Genomic DNA, 22,554 nt, shown 5'->3' on the forward strand with positions numbered 1-22,554 from the left:
GGGTCCAACGCTCATTAAACAATTTGCCAAGAAGTTCTCTAGGGGGGGTCCCTCCATATGAAGTCCTATTTGGGACAAGAATGAGGGTTCCAGATCTCGAATGTAAAGGCACAGTAGTGGAAAATAAACCATTTGATATCAAAAATCGTTTGGCTGTTTTACAGGACTTAAATGAACCAAGATCAAAACAAAGCAACGTGTTCCTGAAGCCAACCACCACTGGGGAAATTCCAGCATTCCCAGCAAGGCCTGTCTGGATCCCAAAGCTTGGGGATCTGGTCAGAGAGAAGATAGCGGACAAGAAGGAATTTGGGCCTTCTTACAGACAACCAGTACCTGTCCTAGACATCTATGGAACAAGAACAGTACTTCTGCCGCCCCTCGCTGGAAAAAAGGAGAAAAGATTTGTGTCAATCGACCTCATCAAACCGCACTATGTGGCCAATACTAAGCAGTAGGCCTTGTGGACTCCGACCAAGTAACAGACACACTCCTCTAGCTACTATCCAAGAGGTTTAAACTGAGAGACTCATCACAATCGAGGAGTCAGCAGTAAGAAATGAAGGACTAAGCAACAATGCTATGGAACTCATTCCTCTTGAAACCTAAATAACAGTTTGTCCTGATACACCTGTCTACACCAACGTAACACGTGATCAACTGGTGCCAGTGATTTCAACAAATCCTGATGCAATTTCAACCATTGACAGAACTGCCTCTGGCTATTTCATCAATTTTGATACATTTTCTGAGGATCCCAGCGAACCAGAAATGACGCCAGCCAAAAGAACTTCCAAAGAACGAGCCCAAGACTTTTTTCATCTCCTGAAAAGACTTATCTGGTTTCACCATAGATTGAACTATGGATTATTTCTGGAATACTTTTCTTTCTGCTTTGGCTAGCTTTAGTAAGGACTCTAAGCATACTGGTAAATGGAAGATATATTCACTTGGACACAGAAAGTAAAAATGTGAACTTACTTTTGAAACCACACAAATCATCCCATCGTGAAGCAAGAGACTTGTCAGCAGTGAACATCACAGCCGTTCCTATACAAGATGGTATAGTTTGGGACAAAACGGATTATGATATATTCGCCCCGTCTGAACTTTTGAAGATTCCACACTTATTTAAAATTTCATTAAGTGGCTTTATTACCTCCAGTACCTATTCTTATGATTGGGACTTTGAGACTGTTAATAACATGATGTCTGATCTAGAAAGATCTGCTGCATTCCTTAACCATGAATACTTAGAGGATTCAACAGACTATGAACAGCTTTTTTGTTACAACCACTATGATCATCATTTCTTGCATAGATCTGCAACACCTAGAAATATATTTATGTATAACCAATGGAAACATTGTCCTACACCACCATGGGGTAGCTCAAAAACATTTGCAATGAAGTTTCCATATTTTTCAGGGTACAATACATGCAATCCGGAAACGTTTTACTTTAAAAATGTGAACAAGACAGGAACGAAAAATATGTTAACTAATACAAAACAGATTTATTCTGCAGCCTTTATTGCCCAACTGTATAGACACGGTTTCGACTTTTGGAAAGACAAAATTGACACAAAATCTGTCTGGGGTACAAACGATTGGCAAGTTCAGGGGATAGAAGCTTTGTTTAGAGCCTGCGTCATCCCACAGCAAATAATGTTTTTGAATGACACTGTCCAACAAACGTCTTGCCTTGGGTTAGCCAAGATCAAAGACATGAACACACCGTCCATACCTACACCTGCAAGCACTACACAGGGGGAGGTCGACGTACATACTATTTTACAAAACAACAGATCAGATCCCGAAAGGGAAAAATGGTTGCTCTGGCCCACAGACACAAACATCTGTCAAGAAAAATTCCTGAACAGAATACAGGGTTTTACAATCAATAGGCCAGACCCACATTATATTCAAAGACAGCATCCAGGGGTAGTAACAACATACAGTGTATGAAAATTATGCCTTGATTGGCTAGAGAAATCTACACTAGAGGATGTGAAACAACACTTATCTTTACTTAAAAAAGACGTAGACATTAGGGATGTCTTGCTAGGACCAAGAAAACCGTGTCAAAAACGTTTCATATATGTCGGCATCTATGCTGGTTATAATGAAATATAGAAGGTTACCCAAGCAGAAGCCGCAGAAAGAATACGAGAAATTGATCGTATTAATTTAGAGAAATCTCTCACTGTGGTCGACAATGGGTTAATGACTCTGTCACCCAGGATATATTCACTGGGAAACATTGTATCCTCTGTTATAGACATTGTGGAACAAGATTTGGTACTGCTGCGACAAGGCCAGTCTCAATTACGTTCTATTCTGTTATTAGGCTGGACGCTACAAAACTTGCATGCAGGCTATGTACCTTGGCGTTTCATCCAAACGTCCTCTCAGTTTTCCGAATACAATCTCACTGATAAACAGATCGAACTAGCACAAAGGGGAGCAAAGTATACAGTGCTGAGAATTGAAAAACTGGAAAAATTGCAATTTACGGTAGCAGAAAAACCAGCTACAGAATGGATCATTCATGACAAAATTATTCTGACTGTTACAACTTTCCATTTTCAGTATTGCCTCAAACAAATGCAAGGAGGCAAATATGAAAGGTTGGGTAAAGAATACATCAAGACATCCTGGGATTTACTTTACACACACAGATGTTGGAGTGGGGGCGTGAAGTGTTTCTTAGCGGTACACACTGTGAAAATGCACTGAGCGGTTCACTCATATGTCAGGATATTAGTTTACACGGGCCTGTAGCGGTTCTACTGCAAATTTATCCTGCCACCTGCAAGGTTCACCGGCCGCTGTGATTAATCCAACCTTTGGTTAACTTTCGAATGGGAGTTACCTTATGTTGAGTGATCAGAGCTGTTGTGGCATGTTGCCAGGCATCCCATATCTGGTAACGGTTAACTCCAGGGTCACTTGCTGTATGCAAGTTTTGTTACCCCAAATAGACACGGTCAGGGAGTCGCCTTTATGGCCTTCACTGAACACCTCTAATATACTAATTGATACTTTAAGCAGAATGAAAGCCATTCTTTTACAACAAACCGTGCCTTTGACCTCGGCCAAAGAAACCTATGATCTACAAATTGCAAGGACTTCGGCTGAGATACAGGCTCTGTTACGTACAAACTGCCTTACACATTTCACAGAAAGGTTGGGACGTATCTTAAACATGTCTGATATGAGCGGTATTGTGCATGTGTTTAAGACCATATGTTCAGGACTGTTAACACCTTTTCAAGCAGTCCTCGGAATCATTCCAAACTTCGCGCACTCGGTGTTTGGTGGTCTGCCGCTAATTCTAGCACTCGTTGCAGGAATCCTGTTTTTATTCCTACTACTACGCTATGGCAAGCCTATCCACCAGCGTCACTCTCAGCACCTTGGAGAAAGCTCTCCTGGAAAGGAAGTGTTGTGAGCGCATAGTACAACTTTTGGGCTACCTCGTCTACGAGAATTAAATACCACATGGTTTCTGTCATTCAGACCAATCTGGCAAGATTGCATATTACCTGTTCTACGCTGCCTGCTTTGCGGTAAGGAATGTGTGCCAGACATCTGTCTAACACTCCCATCAGTAATGCAACAGATATCGATACTCTCCTGGACGCGATAAAGGCCCATGCTCTGTGTTGTCCCCAGAGGCTACCAATCCTGATGACGGCATTCGTTGAGATCTCACAGACGCAACATGCTACTGCTGAGGTACGAGATGGCTCAACGGGCACACAGGTAACATCGGAAAGGAACATTGCTACTGGCGATGCTTCACATCTATGTGCAGTTAATCTTCTAAACTATCACTGACATCGGCAGATGATCTTTTGTCTACAGGAATTGAGGATTTCATGTTTTCACCAGCCCCTTACACTGACTTTTGATTCGGCTCACAGTGTACAGGGAAAGCTATGAATTTGGCCTTCATTTTTTCAAAACAAAGACAAACCTTTTTTCATACAATTAAATTTCTTTTTTCTAAATTAGAATTTTTCTTTTTATGGTAAAGTAATATGCTTAAAGTAGAACTATTCATAGAGAACAAACTTCTTTGAACACTTCCAGGGACACATTGTCACCTTTTATTCACAACAATTTCATTTATGTAACATGACATGAAATGGCTTTGATCTTTTCTTCTGTAATTGTGAACCATCTCATTATATGCGTATATATTTCTGTTCATTCATTTAGCTTCCACTGTAAATATATGCTTAAAATGAAACATTGCTTAATATGTACAGCACCTTTGCGTTTCATGTCCAGCAAAAGTTTTTAGTATGCTTTTACAAATGTTTTTAGCAACATGTGGAACTCAATTTTCTATGTTTAGAATTTTAATGTTTAGCATTTAGTACTATCGATCATTCGTTAGTGGAGTGGGTGTTGTGTTTCGATTTAGATGTCCGTATATAGGTTTTCCTAAATCATGTCCTTATATAGCCACAATTCGCATTGCCCTTATTTAGGCATAGAATCCCAGTCCTTATTTAGGCATTAGCCATGCTATCCAAATACAGGCATGGTCACCTACATCCGTTCATCCCAATGTCACAACGAGTTCTTAGAAACCAGACTCTTAAGCCTTTGGGACTTTCCCTAGCCAGGATTATTGATTCCTCCAAGAACTCATCTATTATGCATGAACTACTATTCCTAAGGGGTTCATTCATGACGTCTTCCTCTGCCCGACTTTACGTCAATGCTAACATTCCTAAGCCCCTTCCAGGTATAAATATACCTTCCCTTACCATGGCAAACCACGGCTCGGCAGCACAGCTCGATACGGCTCGCCGTGGCAAGTTCGGAAGGAATTTGAGTCCTCGCCTGACGCACTGACCAGACGCTGTCATCCCTGCTCGCAGAGAATCCAGCCTCCAGTGTTCTGACTCCCTTCGCAGGTTGTTAGCGTTTGAGACCCGGAAAGAGATTCCCACCTCTCTCATTCTAAGGTATGGAGCTGATAGAACCTAGAGGGATTCTTAGCATATGCAAAACTATAGCTTACCATACTATAGAATACAGCACCTACTTCTTACCTTGTACTACACTTAGGTTAGGTACACTGGGGTAGAACTATTTAGAAGCATCAAACGAGTATCCACTTTTTAGCCTATGTTATTTATGTATGTGTATATGAATATATGTCATAGCTGGAAAACAATGCTATTGCAGTATTATTTCTTCTTACTGCTTAAGATGTACGTATTATATCTTGTATACTGTCTTGCGATTGTAACAGCTCATATCTCTTACACGAGAAACAAGACTGTTCAATAAACCCTTTTTATTGAAACGCCCGTCTATCTATTTCTGTGTAACTCTGAAGAAACTAACCATGCACGATTGACTGAGTGAAACTCTTATCTGCTGTTTCCACGATTCTGAGACATGTTCCGATTCTAAGGGAAACAAAGTTGTCATGTTTATGCTGTTACCAGAAACTACTCCCTTCTTGTTTAATCAAGGAGTTTCTAGCGGCCTCTGAATTAGCTGGCACACAAAGTAATTAAGTTTAATGTACTCGATAGAGGCATACTGACCTCAGTCCTATGACACAACTATAGTGTATATTATTCCAATGCGCAGAGCCTATAAGGGAAATAGGAACTACACTACAGTACACTATGGGTTGGGGTTCCCCTGCGATTGGCATGACCTCCCATGTAAGGCCCTAGTACATAGTTGGGCAGGGGGATTAAAACTACCTCTAAGTCAGAGGAGCAGAAAGAGCCAAGAGAAATGCAGAGAGAAGCAACAGAGGTGCTGAAAGAGGGAAGAGAGGTGCAGAAAGAAGCAAGTGAAGTGCAGAAAGAGGCAACAGAGGTGCAGAAAGACGCAAGAGAGGTGCAGAAACAAGCAAGAGAAGTGCAGAAAGAGACAAGAGAATTGCTGAAAGATGGAACAGAGGTGTAGAAAGAAGCAAGAGAAGTGCAGAAAGAGGCAAGTGAGGTGCAGAAAGAAGCAAGAGCAGTGAAGAAAGAACCAACAGAGGTGCAAAAAGAGGCAAGGGGGTGCAGAAAGAGGTAGGAGAGGTGCAGAAAGAGGCAAGAGAGGTACAGAAAGAGGCAGGAGGGATGCAGAAAGAAGGAAGAGAAGTGCAGAAAGAGGCAAGAGAATTGCTGAAAGAAGCAACAGAGGTGTAGAAAGAAGCAAGAGAAGTGCAGAGAGAGGCAGGTGAGGTGCAGAAAGAAGCAAGGGCAGTGCAGAAAGAACCAACAGAGGTGCAAAAAGAGGGGTACAGAAAAAGGTAAGAGGGGTGCACAAAGAGGTATGAGATATACAGAAAGAGGCAGTAGGGGTGCAGAAATAAGGAAGTGAAGTGCAGAAAGAAGCAACAGAGGTGCTGAAAGAGACGCAAAAGTGTGCAGAAAGAGCAAGACAAGTGAAGTAAGAAGCAACAGAGGTACAGAAAGAGGCAAGAGAGGTACAGAAACAGGCAGGAAAGGTGCAGAAAGAGGGAACAAGGGTGCAGAAAGAGGCAAGAGGGATGCAGAAAGAGAAACGTGGGGTGCAGAAAGAGGCCAGAGGGCTGCAGAAAGAGGCCAGAGGGGTGCATGAAGATGCAAGAGAGGTGCAGAAACAAGCAAGAGAAGTGCAGAATGAGGCAAGAGAATTGCTTAAAGAAGCAACAGGGATGTAGAAAGAAGCAGGAGAAGTGCAGAAAGAGCCAATTGGGGTGCATAAAGAGGCTGGAGAGGTGCAGAAAATGGCAAGAGACCTGCAGAAAGAGGCAAGAGGAATGCAGAAAGAGAAAGGAGGGGTGCAGAAAGAGGCAAGAGGGGTGCAGAAAGACACAAGAGAAGTGCAGAAACAGGTAAGAGAAATGCACAAAGAGGCAAGAGAAGAGCAGAAAGAGGCAAGAGAGGTGTGGAAAGAAGCAAGAGAAGTGCAGAAAGAGGCAAGTGAGGTGCAGAAATAGGCAATAGAGGTGCAGAAACAGGCAAGAGAGGTGCAGAAACAGGCAATAGATCTGCAGAAAGAAGCAAAAGAAGTGCAGAAAATGGCAAGAGAACCGCAGAAAAAGGCCAGAGAGGTGCAGAAAGAGGAAGGAGAGGTGCAGAAAGAGCCAAGAGGCAAGAGAGGTGGGGTACGAAGAGAGTAAAGTGCAGAAAGAGGCAAGTGAGGTACAGAAAGAGGCAAGAGAGGTGCAGAAAGAGGCAAACGAGGTGGAGAAAGAGGCAAGAGAGGTACAGAAAGAGGCAAGAGAGGTGCAGAAAGAGGCAAGAGATCTGCAGGAAAACAAAAGCAAAAGAGGTGCCGAAAGAGACAAGTGAAGTGCAGAAAGAAGACAGTGAGGTACAGAAAGAGGGAGAAAAGTGCAGAAAGAAGCAAGAGAGGCACAGAAAGAAGAGAGGTTTGTGCTCCATTAGTACCAGTTTAACACCCACATTTTGTAATAAGTAACACATGACCATTCCAGCTTTGCAAGGGCCTTCCACCACGCTGTAACACGTGACGCTGCATTTTTGGGAACATCTGAGACGTGTGAGCTAGAAACAAGGCTTTTTTTGTTCAAATCTGCAGATTAGGTAGCAGATGATGGAATATTTTGCAAATGCGAAAATGTTTAATTATGTGAAAATTGGTTCAGTTGAACAGTCACATAATTCCAGTGGCCCTGCTCATACCACTGACTAGGTCGAGAAGTGCTCCTCAGTGGTTCCGTCTGTTTTTTGTGTCTCATTGAGTTTATAGTTTAACTTCTATGGAAACGAGGAAGACTAAACCTGAGGTTACGACGCCACAACACAGATTACAATACCACGAATTAGTCTCCAAAACACATAATCCCACTCCACATAATTCCTATACATTAAATACCACATACTTTCTATTCACATATTTCACTGCCCAACATACCACATAATTCCACTACACACAACGTACACCCACTCTACACCAAAAAAACATTAGTAAAAATCTTTTACATTTACAATGCCAATAGCTCTAACTCTCGCAAATGCGAGACCTATTGGATTTCAAATGCTTCTTTAACTGGTAGTCGCGTTTGCAGTGTGGTGCAGAAAGGGGGCTTGGTCTCCGACCAGTGCTCAGGAATTCCTCTGCGTAGGACTTACAGGAGGAACCAGGAGGGCTTCTTGGCCCCCAAAGTACCACAGGAGTAAATTTGACTTCATCCCCAACCAGTACTGTGCCAGGAGGCACGTCTGCAGAGTGGTGGGACTTATTGGAGGTTAAAGGAGAGGTAGTTGGCCCCCAAGGCCAACTACCCCTCCTATTACCTCCAGTAGGTCCCACACAGTAGGATTGCTAAGTTGCCATAGCAGGACAGGCCCCCTTTCCCCACCACTCTTTAAACACACTCCCTGGTGCACTCTTGGATAGGGATAGTCCCCTTCGCTGCTGGGGGTCCTTAGGGGCCATCTGGCCTTCCTGATACCTCCAGTATGCCCCAGATAGTAGGATTTCTGATAGGTGGGCACAGACCATGCCCCCTTTGTCCACCACTCTGCAAACACACCTCCTGGCGCACTCTTGATTGGGGGATGAAGTCCCCTTGCCTCCTGAAGGTCCCTGGGGGCCAACTAGCCCACCAGGTACCTCCAGTAAGCCCCTCACAGCTGGATTGCTGAGAGTGGTCCAAGGTCATGCCCCCTGTTTACACCACTCTGCACCTCCTGGTGCACTGCTGCTCGGGGGATGAAGTCCACTTGTATCCTGAGATCCTCAGGACACAAGCCAGGAGCCACATTTGCAGAGTGGTGTAAAAAGGGGGCGTGGCCTAGGAGCACTCTCAGCAATCCAGCTGTCCGGGGCTTACTGGAGGTACCTGGTGGGCTAGTTGGCCCCCAGGGACCCTCAGTATTCAAGGGGACTTACATCCTCAACTTAGAACGCACTAGGGGGCGAGTTTGCAGAGTGGTGGAGAAAGGGGGCTTGACCTGTGTCCACCTCTCAGCAATCCCACTGTGTGGGGTTTACTGGAGGTAAGAGGTAGGCTAGTTGGCCCCTAAGGACCCCCCAGCAGTGAAGGGGACTTCAATCCCCATCGAAGAGTGTGCCAGGGAGTGCGTTTGCGCTGTGGTGGGCAGAGGAGGCATGGCCTGTTATCAGAATGTAGCAATCCTGATGTGTGGTACTTACTGGAGGTAACAGGAGGGGTAGTTGGCCCCCAAGTACCCCTCTTGTTACCTCCATTAAGTCCCACACAGTAGGATTGCTAAGACGTCTTTGGAGGCCATGCCCCCTTTCTCCACCATTCTGCAAACGCGCCTCCTGGCAGACTACGGGATGGGGGAGGAAGTCCACTTTACTCCTGAGGGACTTTGGGTGCCAAGAAGCCCTCCTGGTACCTCCTGTAAGACCTTTTCAGCGGAATTCTTGAGCGCTGGTTGGAGGCCCATCACCCTTTCTTTACCACTCTGCAAACGCGACTACTAGTTAAAGTAGCATGTTACTGCACCTCTGACTTAGAGGTAGTTTTAATCCCCCTGCCCTATTATATACTAGGGCCTTACAGGAGAGGTCATGCCAATCACAGGGGTACTCCAACCCATAGTGTACCCTTGTTTCTTTATGTGTTTTCACCATATTCTAAGTGTCTTTTAGCATAGCACTGGCTCTAGGGCTGATTAGTCAGAGTCAGTTACCACCATTACTCATCAGCAAAAAGTTGGGAGCACAGGATGACTTTGCAACAAGGCCTCTTTCTGCACCTCTGTTGGTTCTTTCTGCATATCTTTTGGTTCTTTCTGCACCTTTCTTTGTCTTTCTGGAGATCTGTTGCCTCTTTCTGCATTTCTCTTCCTCTTTCTGCACATGTCCTACCTCTGTAAGCATACTTAGAAATTAGCATTTAAAAAAACCTTAGAAATTCACTGAAAAAAACATAGTTTTCAGGGACATTATAGTTAAAAATTAGCATTTAAAAAACCTTTGAAATTCACGGAAAAAGCCATAGGTTTCAGGCACGTTATAGTTAGAAATTAGTTTTTAAAAAACCTTTGAAATTCACAGAAAAAAACATAGGTTTCTGGGACATGATAGTTAGTTGGACATTTCACACATACAAAACCAGTGAAATTCAGCCGTTATAGTTAGTTCAGCTAACTATAACTCGCGCCCCCGCAATGCACTGTTGATTACCTCACATATTACATCATTCATGACATGGTCAGTGACATCACTGATGACATCTCAAATGACATCACTGATGACATCATCCATGCGATAATCTGATGCACCTCCTCACACCCTAATATAACCTTTGATACACCCACTCTAAAATACAGACTACCATTTTTGAAACCATAGACACACCAATACCAGTTACTACATACCCATTCACTGATGGTCGACACACACATCCACTTATTCACCTATACAGTCACTCATACATGCAGTTACTCATCAATACGGCACTAGCATATGCACTTATACACCTATAGAGACACTCACACACCATCCCTCACCCATAGTTACTCACACACCTAGACAGTCATGTAAAGAATCGATCACACTCCCATTTACTCACCTATACAGTTATATAAACACCACCTCACTTATTCATACATATAGTAACACATACTTACTCTCTTATACAATAACTGATACAAACTCACACTCATCCATACAGCCACTCTCACAATCACTCACTCTCACATATAGTTATTTATATACTCCAACACTCACATATACTGCCTTTCACATATGTAGATACTCACACGTACCACTGGGACATCCATTCTCTCACCAACACAGCCAAACACACACTCACCCACCCATACAGCCCCTCACAGACGCTCTATTGATCCCATACACCCAGTGAATAACCCACTCACACATCCATGCAGGGAGTCATACACCCCCTACCAACCCACTCAGACGCTCAGGCACCCACACAGACACTCAGACAACCAATCAATAACCAATATAGACGCTCATGTAGCTACTCACCAACCCATAGAGCCGCTTACACATCAACTGACAGACTGATACAGACATTCACACAGTTTAGTCACTAACACATGCATTCACTAAGACACGTTTAATCACTCACTTATACAGTCACACACCTACTAAATGATACATTTAAACATTTATACACCCACTTATTCTACAATACACCTTGGCATATATACAAAACATATTTAAACTTTACAGAAACACACAGTCACTGGATGATGTCATCAGTGATGTCATTTGAAATGTCATCAGTGATGTCATCAGTGATGTCACTGACCATGTCATGAATGATGTAATATGTGATGTCATCAGCAGTGCATTGTGGAGGCGCGAGTTATAGTTAGCTGAACTAACTATAACGGCCAAATTTCACTGGTTCTGTACAAGTGAAATGTCCAACTAACTATAATGTCCCGGAAACCTATGTTTTTTTCCAATGAATTTCAAAGGTTTTTTAAATCCTAATTTCTAACTGTAACCTGCCTGAAACCTATGTTTTTTTTCAGTGAATATATATATATATTGAAGCTTCGTGTCATTGCTGGAGAGCTTCCCGTCTTAGGACAAATCTGGAGCAGTATTAATCGAGCGGCAGTTCTTGCCGCTGGGAATGAACCACCCCGCGAAATCAGGGGGCCATTAAAGGAAACCCATTCCAAGATATCATGATAGATGTGTACCCATGAGTCGTGATTTATGTATCCTTATGCCGTGCACACGTTTCATGCTACATGCATTCTCATAACACATAAATGAAAATGCGTCATAATATGCCTGTCATTTACTTTGTTATTAACCTTTCCAAGATGAGAGTCACCCATTTGTGAGTGGTAAATTATAAGAAAAAAAGGAACATCTACAGTAAAGTGCTTTTCATGAAAATTGCAGCGTCTCAGCAAATTACAGTTGCTGGACCCTCATAATAAAATAATATTAACTTTTTTTTAAAGATGTGATGGGGTAGGTGGGGGGGAAATGGTAGAGCAGCCAGGTGGGTGAGAAGAGTAAATGCCACTGAGCAGTAAGATCAAGGCGGTAGTATTTTTTTTTTTTTTAAAAGAAAAAACTACAATGAGCCGAGCGGGACAGGGAGTGGTGAGGGAAGCAACGTATGAGATTGGGGCAACAGGGTTGTGAGCAGGGAAGCAACACATGGGGAAGGGCAAAAAAATACATGCACTAACAGCCCCTCAACTAAATGCTTCTGGGTGGAACAAACACATGAATAGGATTTTTAAATGGGAGCAGGGAAGTGAGACAGACAAAAACCCATCTAATCATGAGCAAGGAGCTGACCCTTGATGCGCTCTTTGAATATTTGAAACAATAGGTCTGACCAACAGCTTCTATAGCTGGTGCCTATAAATGAAAAATAACTGTTTCTCTCAGCAGGCATTCTGTGACAGCATTAGATGCAGACAGATAGCAATACATTGTGATTGGTTCTATCATCAGCATCTCTTCACTAATACATGTGTACAGGAAAAATGTGACGGTCTGGCATAAGAACTTGCATGTAGGTCTTCATAGGTATATGACAATATTCCATGAATTATTTAAGAAAAACATATTAATATGGACTATGCAAATGAGTAAGTGGCTGAATAAGACTGAATGTGGGTATTTGAGGACCGTATGGCGGGAACGAAACACTGAGGATCTGATTTCACTCATAATCGGTGAGCCACTGACTATTTCATTCTTGCAACCAGATCCAACTTAACAGTGATGCTGCTAGTAAATTTGGAACATATTTTGGTTTTCTGCCATAACCGTGGCCAATGAACATGCCTGTGCATAGTACATACTGGGCTCAAAACTGGCAGAGTACAAACTGCACCTTGGCCTATGTATACTGTGCACAAGTTAGAGCTTCCTGTCAAGTCCTACGTGCAGTACATACTGAGAATAGTAGGCACAGGCGATGATCTCTCAGATGGTGCAACCAGTTAGTAACCCTTGGACCTTTGCTTAGTACCTATAAGACACAGACATTCCGCATAGAGAGCGGGTGCGCCATGTTCTTCCTGTATTCGCTCAGGGCATGGCAGAGGTCCACGACACACAAAGCATAATACAGAAGGGCAGAGCCTCTGGCATTGCCCAGTGCGTGCTACACTCTGCACAGGTTGCTTTCCAAAGCTAAGCCTTCGTCGAGGGATGGAGGTCCCGGTCTGGGAGTCACAGACTCAGAATGGTGTACTTTTCACAGACCATAGATACATCAGTTCATCCCTTTTTGTCTACAGATCCTAATGATGCATTTTGAGTTTGTCACACAAGAAATAGCAACTAAAAAAACGTATTCTGCTTAAGCAATGGCTAGTTAGCATAATAAACTGCAAAATGACCAAAATGTGTTGAAATTAATTGGGAGCAATCAGGTTAAATCTTGCCACAGTGGTGGATAACAGTAAGATACATCATTAATTTAGAAGTGCATTTTCTCGAAGGCCACAGCTCGGATGCGGGCAGTATGTGTTTCGGAAACAGCTGGCAGTTCGTGATATGTTATAGTGTAGAGAGAAGTGAGAATCGCTTCTGATAATAAACCCGACAGAGACATTAAACTTTTAGCTAGTCACCTATACAGTCTAAGCTTGTGATACCTTAACAAAATGTGACAGTCATAAATAAATGTTAGGTAAAGCATTTTTATCTTATTACCTCATGTGGATGTACATGCTGTGTACCCCTTCGAACACTAGTCCTGTTATAGGGTGAACCACTGAGTGATGGAACCAGGGTAAAACGATTGGTGAACCTGCTGGATGCTTGTCTTCTAAAGGGATGGACAAAATGCACCTGTTCAATAGTTTCCCTATATGTCCTATTTTAATGCAATGTAAAAAGAGGAAGTGAAAATGGAATGACACCACCATCCCCATAGTGTGGCATGTCCTTTGATAACAGTGGAGTAAAAAACACACTTCCAGATAAACTACAAGATTGTGCACCCTGAACTACGTATACTATTCTCAGCGATGGAGGATTGTAAAATCCTAACAGCTGGGATTATTGATCCAATTTCATACTTGACATTACATGGGACCTTCAAAGACAGGAATATGAGGGGAATGTCAAGAATGAGGTTTCATAATAGCCCTTCAAATGCTTGGAAGGAACACTGAGAAAATCTAATGTTTATGAGGAACAACATGGAAATAAATAATGAAATGGAAAATGCGGCAATTGTCATGTGTGCTTACTTATCACGAAAAGTAGTCAATAGTGTTCAGAGCTCTCAAGTGTTTCAAGTTCGTAAAATTTGCACTTAATTAGAATATCAGAGGGTGTAAAAAAAAGCAATGCCACCCAAACTTTGGCATAAATTACAACGTAGGAAATTACCCCAGTGAAATCAATCAATAAATCAATTCATATTTGTATAGCGCAGCTAATCACCCGAGGGGTCTCCAGGTGCTGTGCTTCAGGAACCAGTAGAAGAGTCAGGTCTTGAGTCCCTTCCTGAAGTGGGTCATCGATGGTGCAGTGCGGAGGTGAAGGGGGAGGGTGTTTGAGGCATTGGCAGTGAGGTGGGAGAAGGAGCGTCCTCTGGAGCAGCAGCTGCAGATACGTGGTGTCTGAGCCAGGGCGAGGTGTGCGGAGCGGAGATTTCTAATTGGTTGGTGAAACAGCAAGCAGTGGGTCATGTAGGCTGGTTCTTGATTGTGGGGGGCTTTCTAGGCATGGGTCAGAGGCTTGAAACGGCATCTCTTCTAGACGTGGAGCCATTGGAGGGCTTTTAGGTGCTGGATGATGTGTGCCCTCTTGGGCAGGCTAAGGATCAGTCTGGCTGCTGCGTTCTGGATTGTCTGGAGTTTTTGCATGAGTTCAGCTGTGGTGCCTACATAGTGCAATGTCATAGTCAAGTCGTCTGGTGATGAGGGCCTGTGCCACAGTTTTCTTTATGCTGAATGGGAGCCATCTGAAGTTTTTGCAGAGCATGCGGATCGTGTTGAAGGAGGCTGAGGAGAAGGCATTGACCTGACGTTTCATTGAGAGTTCACCCTCCAGGATGATGCCGAGGGTACAGGCGTGGTCTTTCGGCATGGGGGTAGGTCCGAGCTCCTCCAGCCACCAGGAGCCGTTCCAGAGAACAGTGTGTCTGCCAAAGATCAGAACTTTTGTTTTCTCTGCATTAAGTTTCTGGCAGTTATCTTATATCCATGCTGCGACGTTCTTCATACAGTTGTGGAAGTTGGTCTTTGTCGAGGTGGGGTACGCTGAGAGTGAGAGTACGAGCTGTGTATCGTCGGCGTAGGAAATTATGTTGAAGTCATCAGTGCTTAATTTGTTAAAAAAAATTAAGTCCCAGGGCTCTAGTCAGCAGGCCACTGCTGCGTGCACTGCCCATTGCCACTGTCAATTACAGTAATAGCATAACTAATAAGTCACACTCCTACAAGTGTGACAATTCTGACAATTTCAGGATCCCAAAGTTAAAAAAATGGCTTTGGCAGCAGGTATTAGTCATTCTTAATATATATTGAATTAATAAACATCAGTTGTTGTGCTCTTCTCTAAATTCAAATAACAGCGCCACCATGTGGCAGGTAGACTGTCATAGGTAGTGGTGCTGACAATTAAGTGCCGGTGCCGAGCACTGCTGAAATTAAGCACTGGAAGTCTGTGAGAGGGGTCATGTAGATGTCAAAGAGGGTTGGACTTAGGGACAGTGCTTTAAATGGAAAAAAATAAGTGCAGGTACTCACCAAATTGAGATGTGGGCTAGGGAACGGGGTTAGGGGCGGGCAGGGCAAAGAGGGTGGGGCTATGGGGGCAGGGCTACGGATAGTGCTATGGGACCGGGCCAGAGGCACACGTTTAATTTGATTGCGATTTAATTGTTGTGCAGATATGCACACTGCAGACAACACTCACTGTTATAAGAACACACACAGGGACATGGAAGCACTTGTGCATGCAGATAGGGTATTTAGTTCATGTGCACCCACAATAAACTGTGCTAAAAGCAACAATTACCTCGAACGAGCGGATGAGCGTGGAGGGCTGGCCATTAATTAAAATCATTGATAAAACCTCATGACCGAATGCAACTCTTCATTTCAGATTTTGTTTCATTGGCGCTTTATGTTAGAAATTGTTTCAAAGGCACTAAGAAAAAAGTTCACTAACATTTATTTTCTAATGTCATAAATATTTTACTTTTAATTCAATGTTAAACTCTTCTTAAATTGTTTCCAGTGTAATAGCGCCTTGGGCCTCACAAGCACTGGGAAAGTGCTATAGAAATCAAAAATAAGTAACACAATATCACTGTCTTGTTCAATTATATTTTAAAGGAAGGGTATGTATATTATTTCTCCTTTTTATAAGTTAAGCTCTGGCAAGGTACAGCTACAGTGTGTTTATCGGTAGGGAGATTGGTGAGATGCAAATTGGGGCTTTCATCTGTCCCCCATTAAGTCTTTTACGCCTTGCAAATGGGTTGAAGAGAGCTCGACTGAAGGGGGCACAAGAAGAAATGTAAAAATAAAAACAGAGCACCTCCCACTTTTCAAAGGTGTTTGGATGGCCAACAAAGCACAATAGCCCAGCTTGCAGGTCTGCTGAAAGAATCCCATGTGTCCATAAGGCTGCAGCAGCCCGGGCTAGAGAGCACGACGGGGGGAGGGGCGTTGCTCAATTAGCAGATGGGAAGGGGAGATTAGCACTTCACAAAAACGGACCAACTCGTCAACTGTGTGTCACGCTTCTGTTTTTTAAATGCCAAATTGCACTTAGTTGGCTTGCTGCCCCATGAGTACCGGTACTCTCTTTAGACAAGAAGTAGTTCTGGTACTCAAGCGCAAAAAATGAGAAGTGCCGGTACTCAGTACCGGTGAGTCCCGGCCCATTTAAAGCACTGCTTAAGGATGAGCCTTGGGGTACGCCTCAGATGATGTGCTTGGGTTGCGAGGTGATGGGAGGGAAGCGGACTCTCCGGGTGCTTCTAGTGAAGAAGGATGCCATCCATCTGAGCGCATCGTCTGTGATTCCAATCTGGCATAGTCGATCGATGAGTGTACGGTGGGAGGCAGTGTAGAAATGATAAACCACTCAAAGTACAAATAATAGACTAATACCAAAAATCACTATGGGAGACTAATGGCTAACAGACGCTGAGGAGCAGCACTCTGTTGTGTCCAAAGAGACTTCATGCATGAAATACAGGGGTCTGGAGGAGGAATCACCTGAGGCGGTCCTGGTTCGTGAAGCTTCTCCAGCACCCAGGGGCCACTCAGCACAAAGCAGAGCTCTGACAGGTACATTTAGAAAGCAAGTTCCAGCCTCGCCCACTAGGTGTGACATGTACCGCAGGCACACATTTCAATGATGGGCTGAACTGTAATAGCAGTGAGCCCGTTCAGCCCGGCTTCGAATTGTGTGTGTGTCTCACTCGCAATGTGTGAGGCTTGAGGTCTCTGTAGTAGTTTTTCTTCAAATTATAATCAATAAAAGAAACAACAAAACTATAAACATACTTTTCCAGCCCTTCAAAGGTTATATTTCTCTTATAATATCATAAAAATACACACTCTGCGGAGAAGAGCTACTTCAAGGACACTGAGTTAAACCAAGGCACGGTGTAATCGTCTTCTCTTCCCTTGAAGGCCTAAAACAAGAACATTAAAGGCTTTTTAATTCTGTATATTCGTTCTGCAGAAGGGGCATGTGCTACAGATCTCTGAACTACAAATTCCAGAAATGGCTGCACACGTAATTAATTCGGACTAAATGAGGGACACAAATTGAAATCTGGGACTCTGATAGAAACACAGAGGGTCATTTGTTGAGGTTCAGTGCAGTTATCTAACACGTTTATGAGTTCAGTTTATGTGACGTGGGTATTGTTGTTCAGAAATATTTATACACCCTCATTCAGCCAAAAATTAATGTTGAAGTAAAACAAAATATTGCCTTATAGTCCTTCTGTTTTTACTTGTAACGATTATGGGATGATAGTTCTTTTAAATGGCAATCTTGTATCCCTACAAAAATACTGTCAGTCACCCACAGAGGGTGACTCAGCAACAGGCAAACCCTCGTCTATTTTTAGTCAGCAGGGCCAGAGCAGAATGTGATTTTAGACAGAAACCCGTATTGGCACTTTAAACAGGTGCTTCTTCCGAGGAGTATACCGTATCACACGGTCACATGCCTGCCCGTATCACACGGTCACAGGCCTCGTCTAACGCTGTCCTTTGTATAGATTTTTGAGGGATGGTGACTCCTTTTTTGGCAGGTTAAAATATTGTGCTTGACACGTCCTATCGACACAAAACAAGCTTCACTTAGGGTTTTGTACACAGGAGAGCCTCGTAAACTAAATGTTGAATGGAGCAGCGCCTCAGCTGCAGAGGACTTATAAGGCCATCTTAAGAATGTAGGGTCGCGGCCAATGGCTTCGCAAGTCTATTCCAGCTGAGGAGGTGGTCAGTGTCAGGTTCTGTCTGACTCGTGACAGACTCTGCCCCACCTCTACCGGCCTTATCTAGCACACGTCAAATGACTAATACAAAAGGCTCGGAATAAAATCAGAAAAGTGTATTAAGTTCATATTGAGCAGGTGACCAACCAACGGAAATATGATTGTGCCTTCAAACTCCTTTATGCAACGAGACTTCATTTCACTGCACGAAATGAACCCCTTCTCCTCAGGTTGTACTGCCCATTCGTCTGGGTCATGGAACAGTATTTCTGGATTTCAAGGCTAGTAGTCCTCACAACACCACATGCATGCTTCCAGAAGTGATATGACCTGTTCTAACAGGATTACAGTGACGGCATATTACCCTGCCTTTGTACCTACAACGTTACAACGATCATTTAGAGTTAAAAACATGCAATTGTTCTGATTATGACAAAGCATCATCTCATTGGGTTAATGCACCTGAGAACAAGATCTCTAAGTAACCGGAGGGGTCAACAAGTTAAAACACTTACATTGTTGACTCGGACATTCAACCTTCTGAGGCTGATAAAAAAAGAGTGGCGTTCAGTTGGCAATATTTAAAGCACAAAATTATTTCAGATGTATACCAGAAATAAATAAAACCTCATCCACTATTTTAGTTTCAAAAACAGCTGTGAGGTGCCCCTCGTTGGAATGGTGCCTTATTTCATCATCATTTCCTATAAGAAAAAAGAAGACAGAGAGAAAGAATGTTGCAAATATTACCCTACAAAGTTTACATACAGCCCCCTTACATTTCAATTGCTACCGCATTTCAACGTCAAAATGTCCTGATTTCAATCGTGGAATCCTCACACCTATGTATTGGTCATTATTACTTCCCACCACAAAACTCTATGATGTGGGCTGACTCACTCCTTGCCATGCACGTGCCACCGCCTGCAGCTTCCTGATTTGCTGACACAGGGGGTCTTGCGGCAGCTGAACGCTGCCTGGCACAATATACAAACTTGGCAGCAGCTGCCCCTGTAATTCTCGTAGGATGCAGCCGGCATGGTTATTGATTTGCCATTATTCCCTTTCCATATGTCCTCAGATAAGATTATACGAGAGGTTATAAATGACGTACAGAAGCACATGCCGCGTTAGCCATGTGGCTCTATGTCAGCAGAAGTTGCAAGAGCCGTTCCTTACCCGGTTCCCAGCACAGGTCTTGTGTCTCTCTTGTCACTTCCTCGATACAGCCGAAAAGTGCAGCAACAGCTGCTCGTTTGCCGGCCCACCTCTCTCCACCAATCCGAGCCCAGCTCTATTAAGAGCGGCGCTTCAACGGGGACAATGAACAGCGAGGCCTGCAGGGGCGTGTCAGCGGCTGAGCCGCGGTTCCGCTTTAAGACACCAGCCGGAGAAATGTGTGGATGGCCCCCGTGTGAATCGCAGTAGCTGCTGCCTTTTTTGTGAAGCTCGGAACGCCGCACTGCATTCTAGGGCATGTAGTTTTTCTGCAGTCTAAATTAATACTGGGATAGTGTAGCGAAGCAAAATTCCGTTCGACGATGATGAGAACAAAGAGGCGCCACATCAGAGCTGCTTAATGCACATCAAAATGTATTAATGGCGAAAAAGAACATCTATCCGAACATTTTGGGGTAAAACAAAATCCAGCGTTAGGGTGTCATTTGTATGTATTTTTTGCTGTACTGCAAGTCCTGGAGTGCCATTACATGGCACCTGAGCTATGCGTTTCCAGTTCTCAATGTGTGCTTGTGGTGGGTACCAGCACTCTTTTTTGTGGACTGTTGGGACAGAAAAGCCCTCTGCATGGTAATGGACGCAAACCCTTGCCTTGAGTGTCCCAACTGTACTAATGCCTGGATCCCTAATGCTGGTTTTTGTTGTCATAGGGAATGCAGATCATGCATGTGTGCCTTTACCTAGTCCTGCCTCGTGGATTGTGGCCTTGTTGGATCGGGACCGGTGCTCAAAGCACTACCCTCATAGTGGTGGAAGATTACTGCCTTCACCAGGAGTTAAGCAGCACATGTGCAGTATTGGCAGCATACTGTGTAGTGATCCGAAGGAGTGAACAGCTCCTTTTTAGGATGAAGCCTACCGGTTTGCTAAAGACATCTTGGGTACATTCAGAAAGCTTCCCTTGGAATGCATTCCCGCCCGTTGCTTATCATTGGCTTTGTGGTTTGCAACTCACATTTTCGAGCTTTATATGTGCTGTCCTTATTTGTTTTAGTCTGTCCAGGGTGAGTTTGTATCACCAAAGGAGCACAGCTCTTTCACACCAACTCCTCCTGTATTCTTCCACGAGTGCTCCTTTCTGTAACCAGGCCTGTAAATGTTGTTCTTATCTTGTCACATTTGCTGTGCATTCACAGACAGAGGTCAAATGTCAAGCCCTGTGTTCTGAGAGTGCATGGTGTTTACTTTTCAGTTTCTGACTTCAAAGTGAGAGGATTTGTGCTGTAATCTTGCTGGATACTGGGGGTGGGAACTTTTTTTGTTTTTTTTAGCACTCAACACTTAAATGAACTGAATTATTTCAGAATATTCCAGAATTAGGAACACACAAAGCATTTGTTGTTAATTCGAAGTGTGTTGGAAATAAATACTTTAATATGATCAAAACAAATCAAAGCACTAGGTGATGCTATTTCCACACACTATCGTTTGTGCACTGTACAGTTTGATTACTAAAACTATGTCTGTGCAGTTGTAATGGTCATTTCAATTGGAAATGTGTTGTCTGGGATGGCAGTGTGCTACCACACCATGCATACTACACCACTCCATGCCAAAGATCACTTCTGAGAAGTAGACAAACTATTATTTATGGTAGTTTGTCTACTATTTCCATGCTTTTTTACTTCTTGGTTTTACTTGTATTATCTCCATAATTCCCCTACAGACATCCAGTTTCATATTCACTGCCTGTTCCAACTTGCTTCTGTCCTGCTTCCCTTACAGCCTTCAGATACTCTCTTGTTTTTATTTAATTCCTTCTCTAGAAAGCCTTTGTCCCTGTATAGAGGAAGCACCCCCATTATCTTGCCTTGTCATGAACTCAGCTAATGTCCCTTACAGATTGTCTGGAACTAGCTAGATTCCTGACAGCCTCATTGTATAGTGCCCATTGCACCCTGCAACCCAGGGGCGAAATCCTTGGAGCATTCACCTGCACATTCTAATGGGCTACTCCATAACACACATGGGTGATCTCTTCAGAGGAACATGCAATGGCTGGTTGTATAATGCCCTTTCCTATGAGCTGCTACCTGACTCTTCAGAGTGGAAACCCCAGAGGATGTAGTATCACTCGTTGTATAATGCCCATTCCAGTTGGTTGCACACCTGTCACTCCTGCATGGACTTTATAGAGCATCATTAGACGACCCAGAGCACATTTGCTATGACTGGATATAAGGCATGCATTCTGATGGTTTATTTCCTTTATCACCTAGGTAGACTCCTCTGGCTGGTTATTAATGGCTGCTCTCTGCCCCACCTCTGTAGTGCCATCAGAGCTTGTACTATGGTTGGCTGTATAGCACCCATCTCCACAGATTGCTCCCCTACATGGCTCAGGCTGGGTCGTTGGTAAAGCAGGTGAGACCGGAGTGAACAAATCTTTTTCGTTTCCCCATTCTAACTCATTGCCTTCTCCCTCGGGACATTCTGGTTGTTCGCCCTGTTCTCAACACCTCGTGGTATTCTCTTGAAGTATGAGAAATTAAGGATAACAGTTTCTGTCCCTTTTTGTTGGCTGCTACAATTGTCCCTTTCACTGAAATCATGCACCATGGGCCTTTGCTCATAGGGGATATGAAATTTCAAATGATGTTGATCTTTGATGAAAACTTAGTCCCCCCCCTAGCAGTCAGTTAGTGGCTCTCCTACATCTAGTGGCATAATCACTTTTCTTTGAACAGTGTTGCTGGCTCTCTTGGATGTCTAGGCATCTTCACTGCCGGAATGTTATCTTTTTGTGCCCAGCAAAACATCAGAGAGACTGGGTTGCACTGAGTGAGACAGTGCGGGGTGGAAAATGATACACTAATGGTGATATACCGACTCACTGGATTTAGAGTAACTGATGGTACTCGGCATTAAGGTCAGGGTCAGACTGCACATTAGGGAAAACAGACAGTGCCCGACAGGATA

General features: G+C 43.6%; 1 protein-coding gene across 3 annotated transcripts in view; it reads right to left on the reverse strand.

Moving 5' to 3' along the window:
- Positions 1 to 19,667, reverse strand: part of LRRC20 (leucine rich repeat containing 20) — a 1,457,380-nt gene extending 1,437,713 nt beyond the window's left edge. Inside the window, exons 1-2 of one of the 3 annotated variants that reach the window (XM_085603861.1) lie at positions 19,576 to 19,621; positions 19,008 to 19,100 (exon numbers count right to left, since the gene is read on the reverse strand). Coding sequence is in view for 1 of the 3 variants with exons in the window: in XM_085603857.1 (XP_085459983.1) it covers positions 18,912 to 18,928 (17 nt within the window). In the remaining 2 variants the exon portion in view is untranslated. Of the gene's footprint in view, positions 1 to 18,911; positions 19,101 to 19,575 lie in introns of all 3 variants that reach the window. The other 2 variants (XM_085603857.1, XM_085603858.1) reach the window with 2 other exon arrangements.
- Positions 19,668 to 22,554: the final 2,887 nt, after the last annotated feature.

Source organism: Triturus cristatus, chromosome 1_2, assembly GCF_964204655.1.
Source record: "Triturus cristatus chromosome 1_2, aTriCri1.1, whole genome shotgun sequence".
Classification (NCBI taxonomy): Eukaryota; Metazoa; Chordata; class Amphibia; order Caudata; family Salamandridae; genus Triturus; species Triturus cristatus.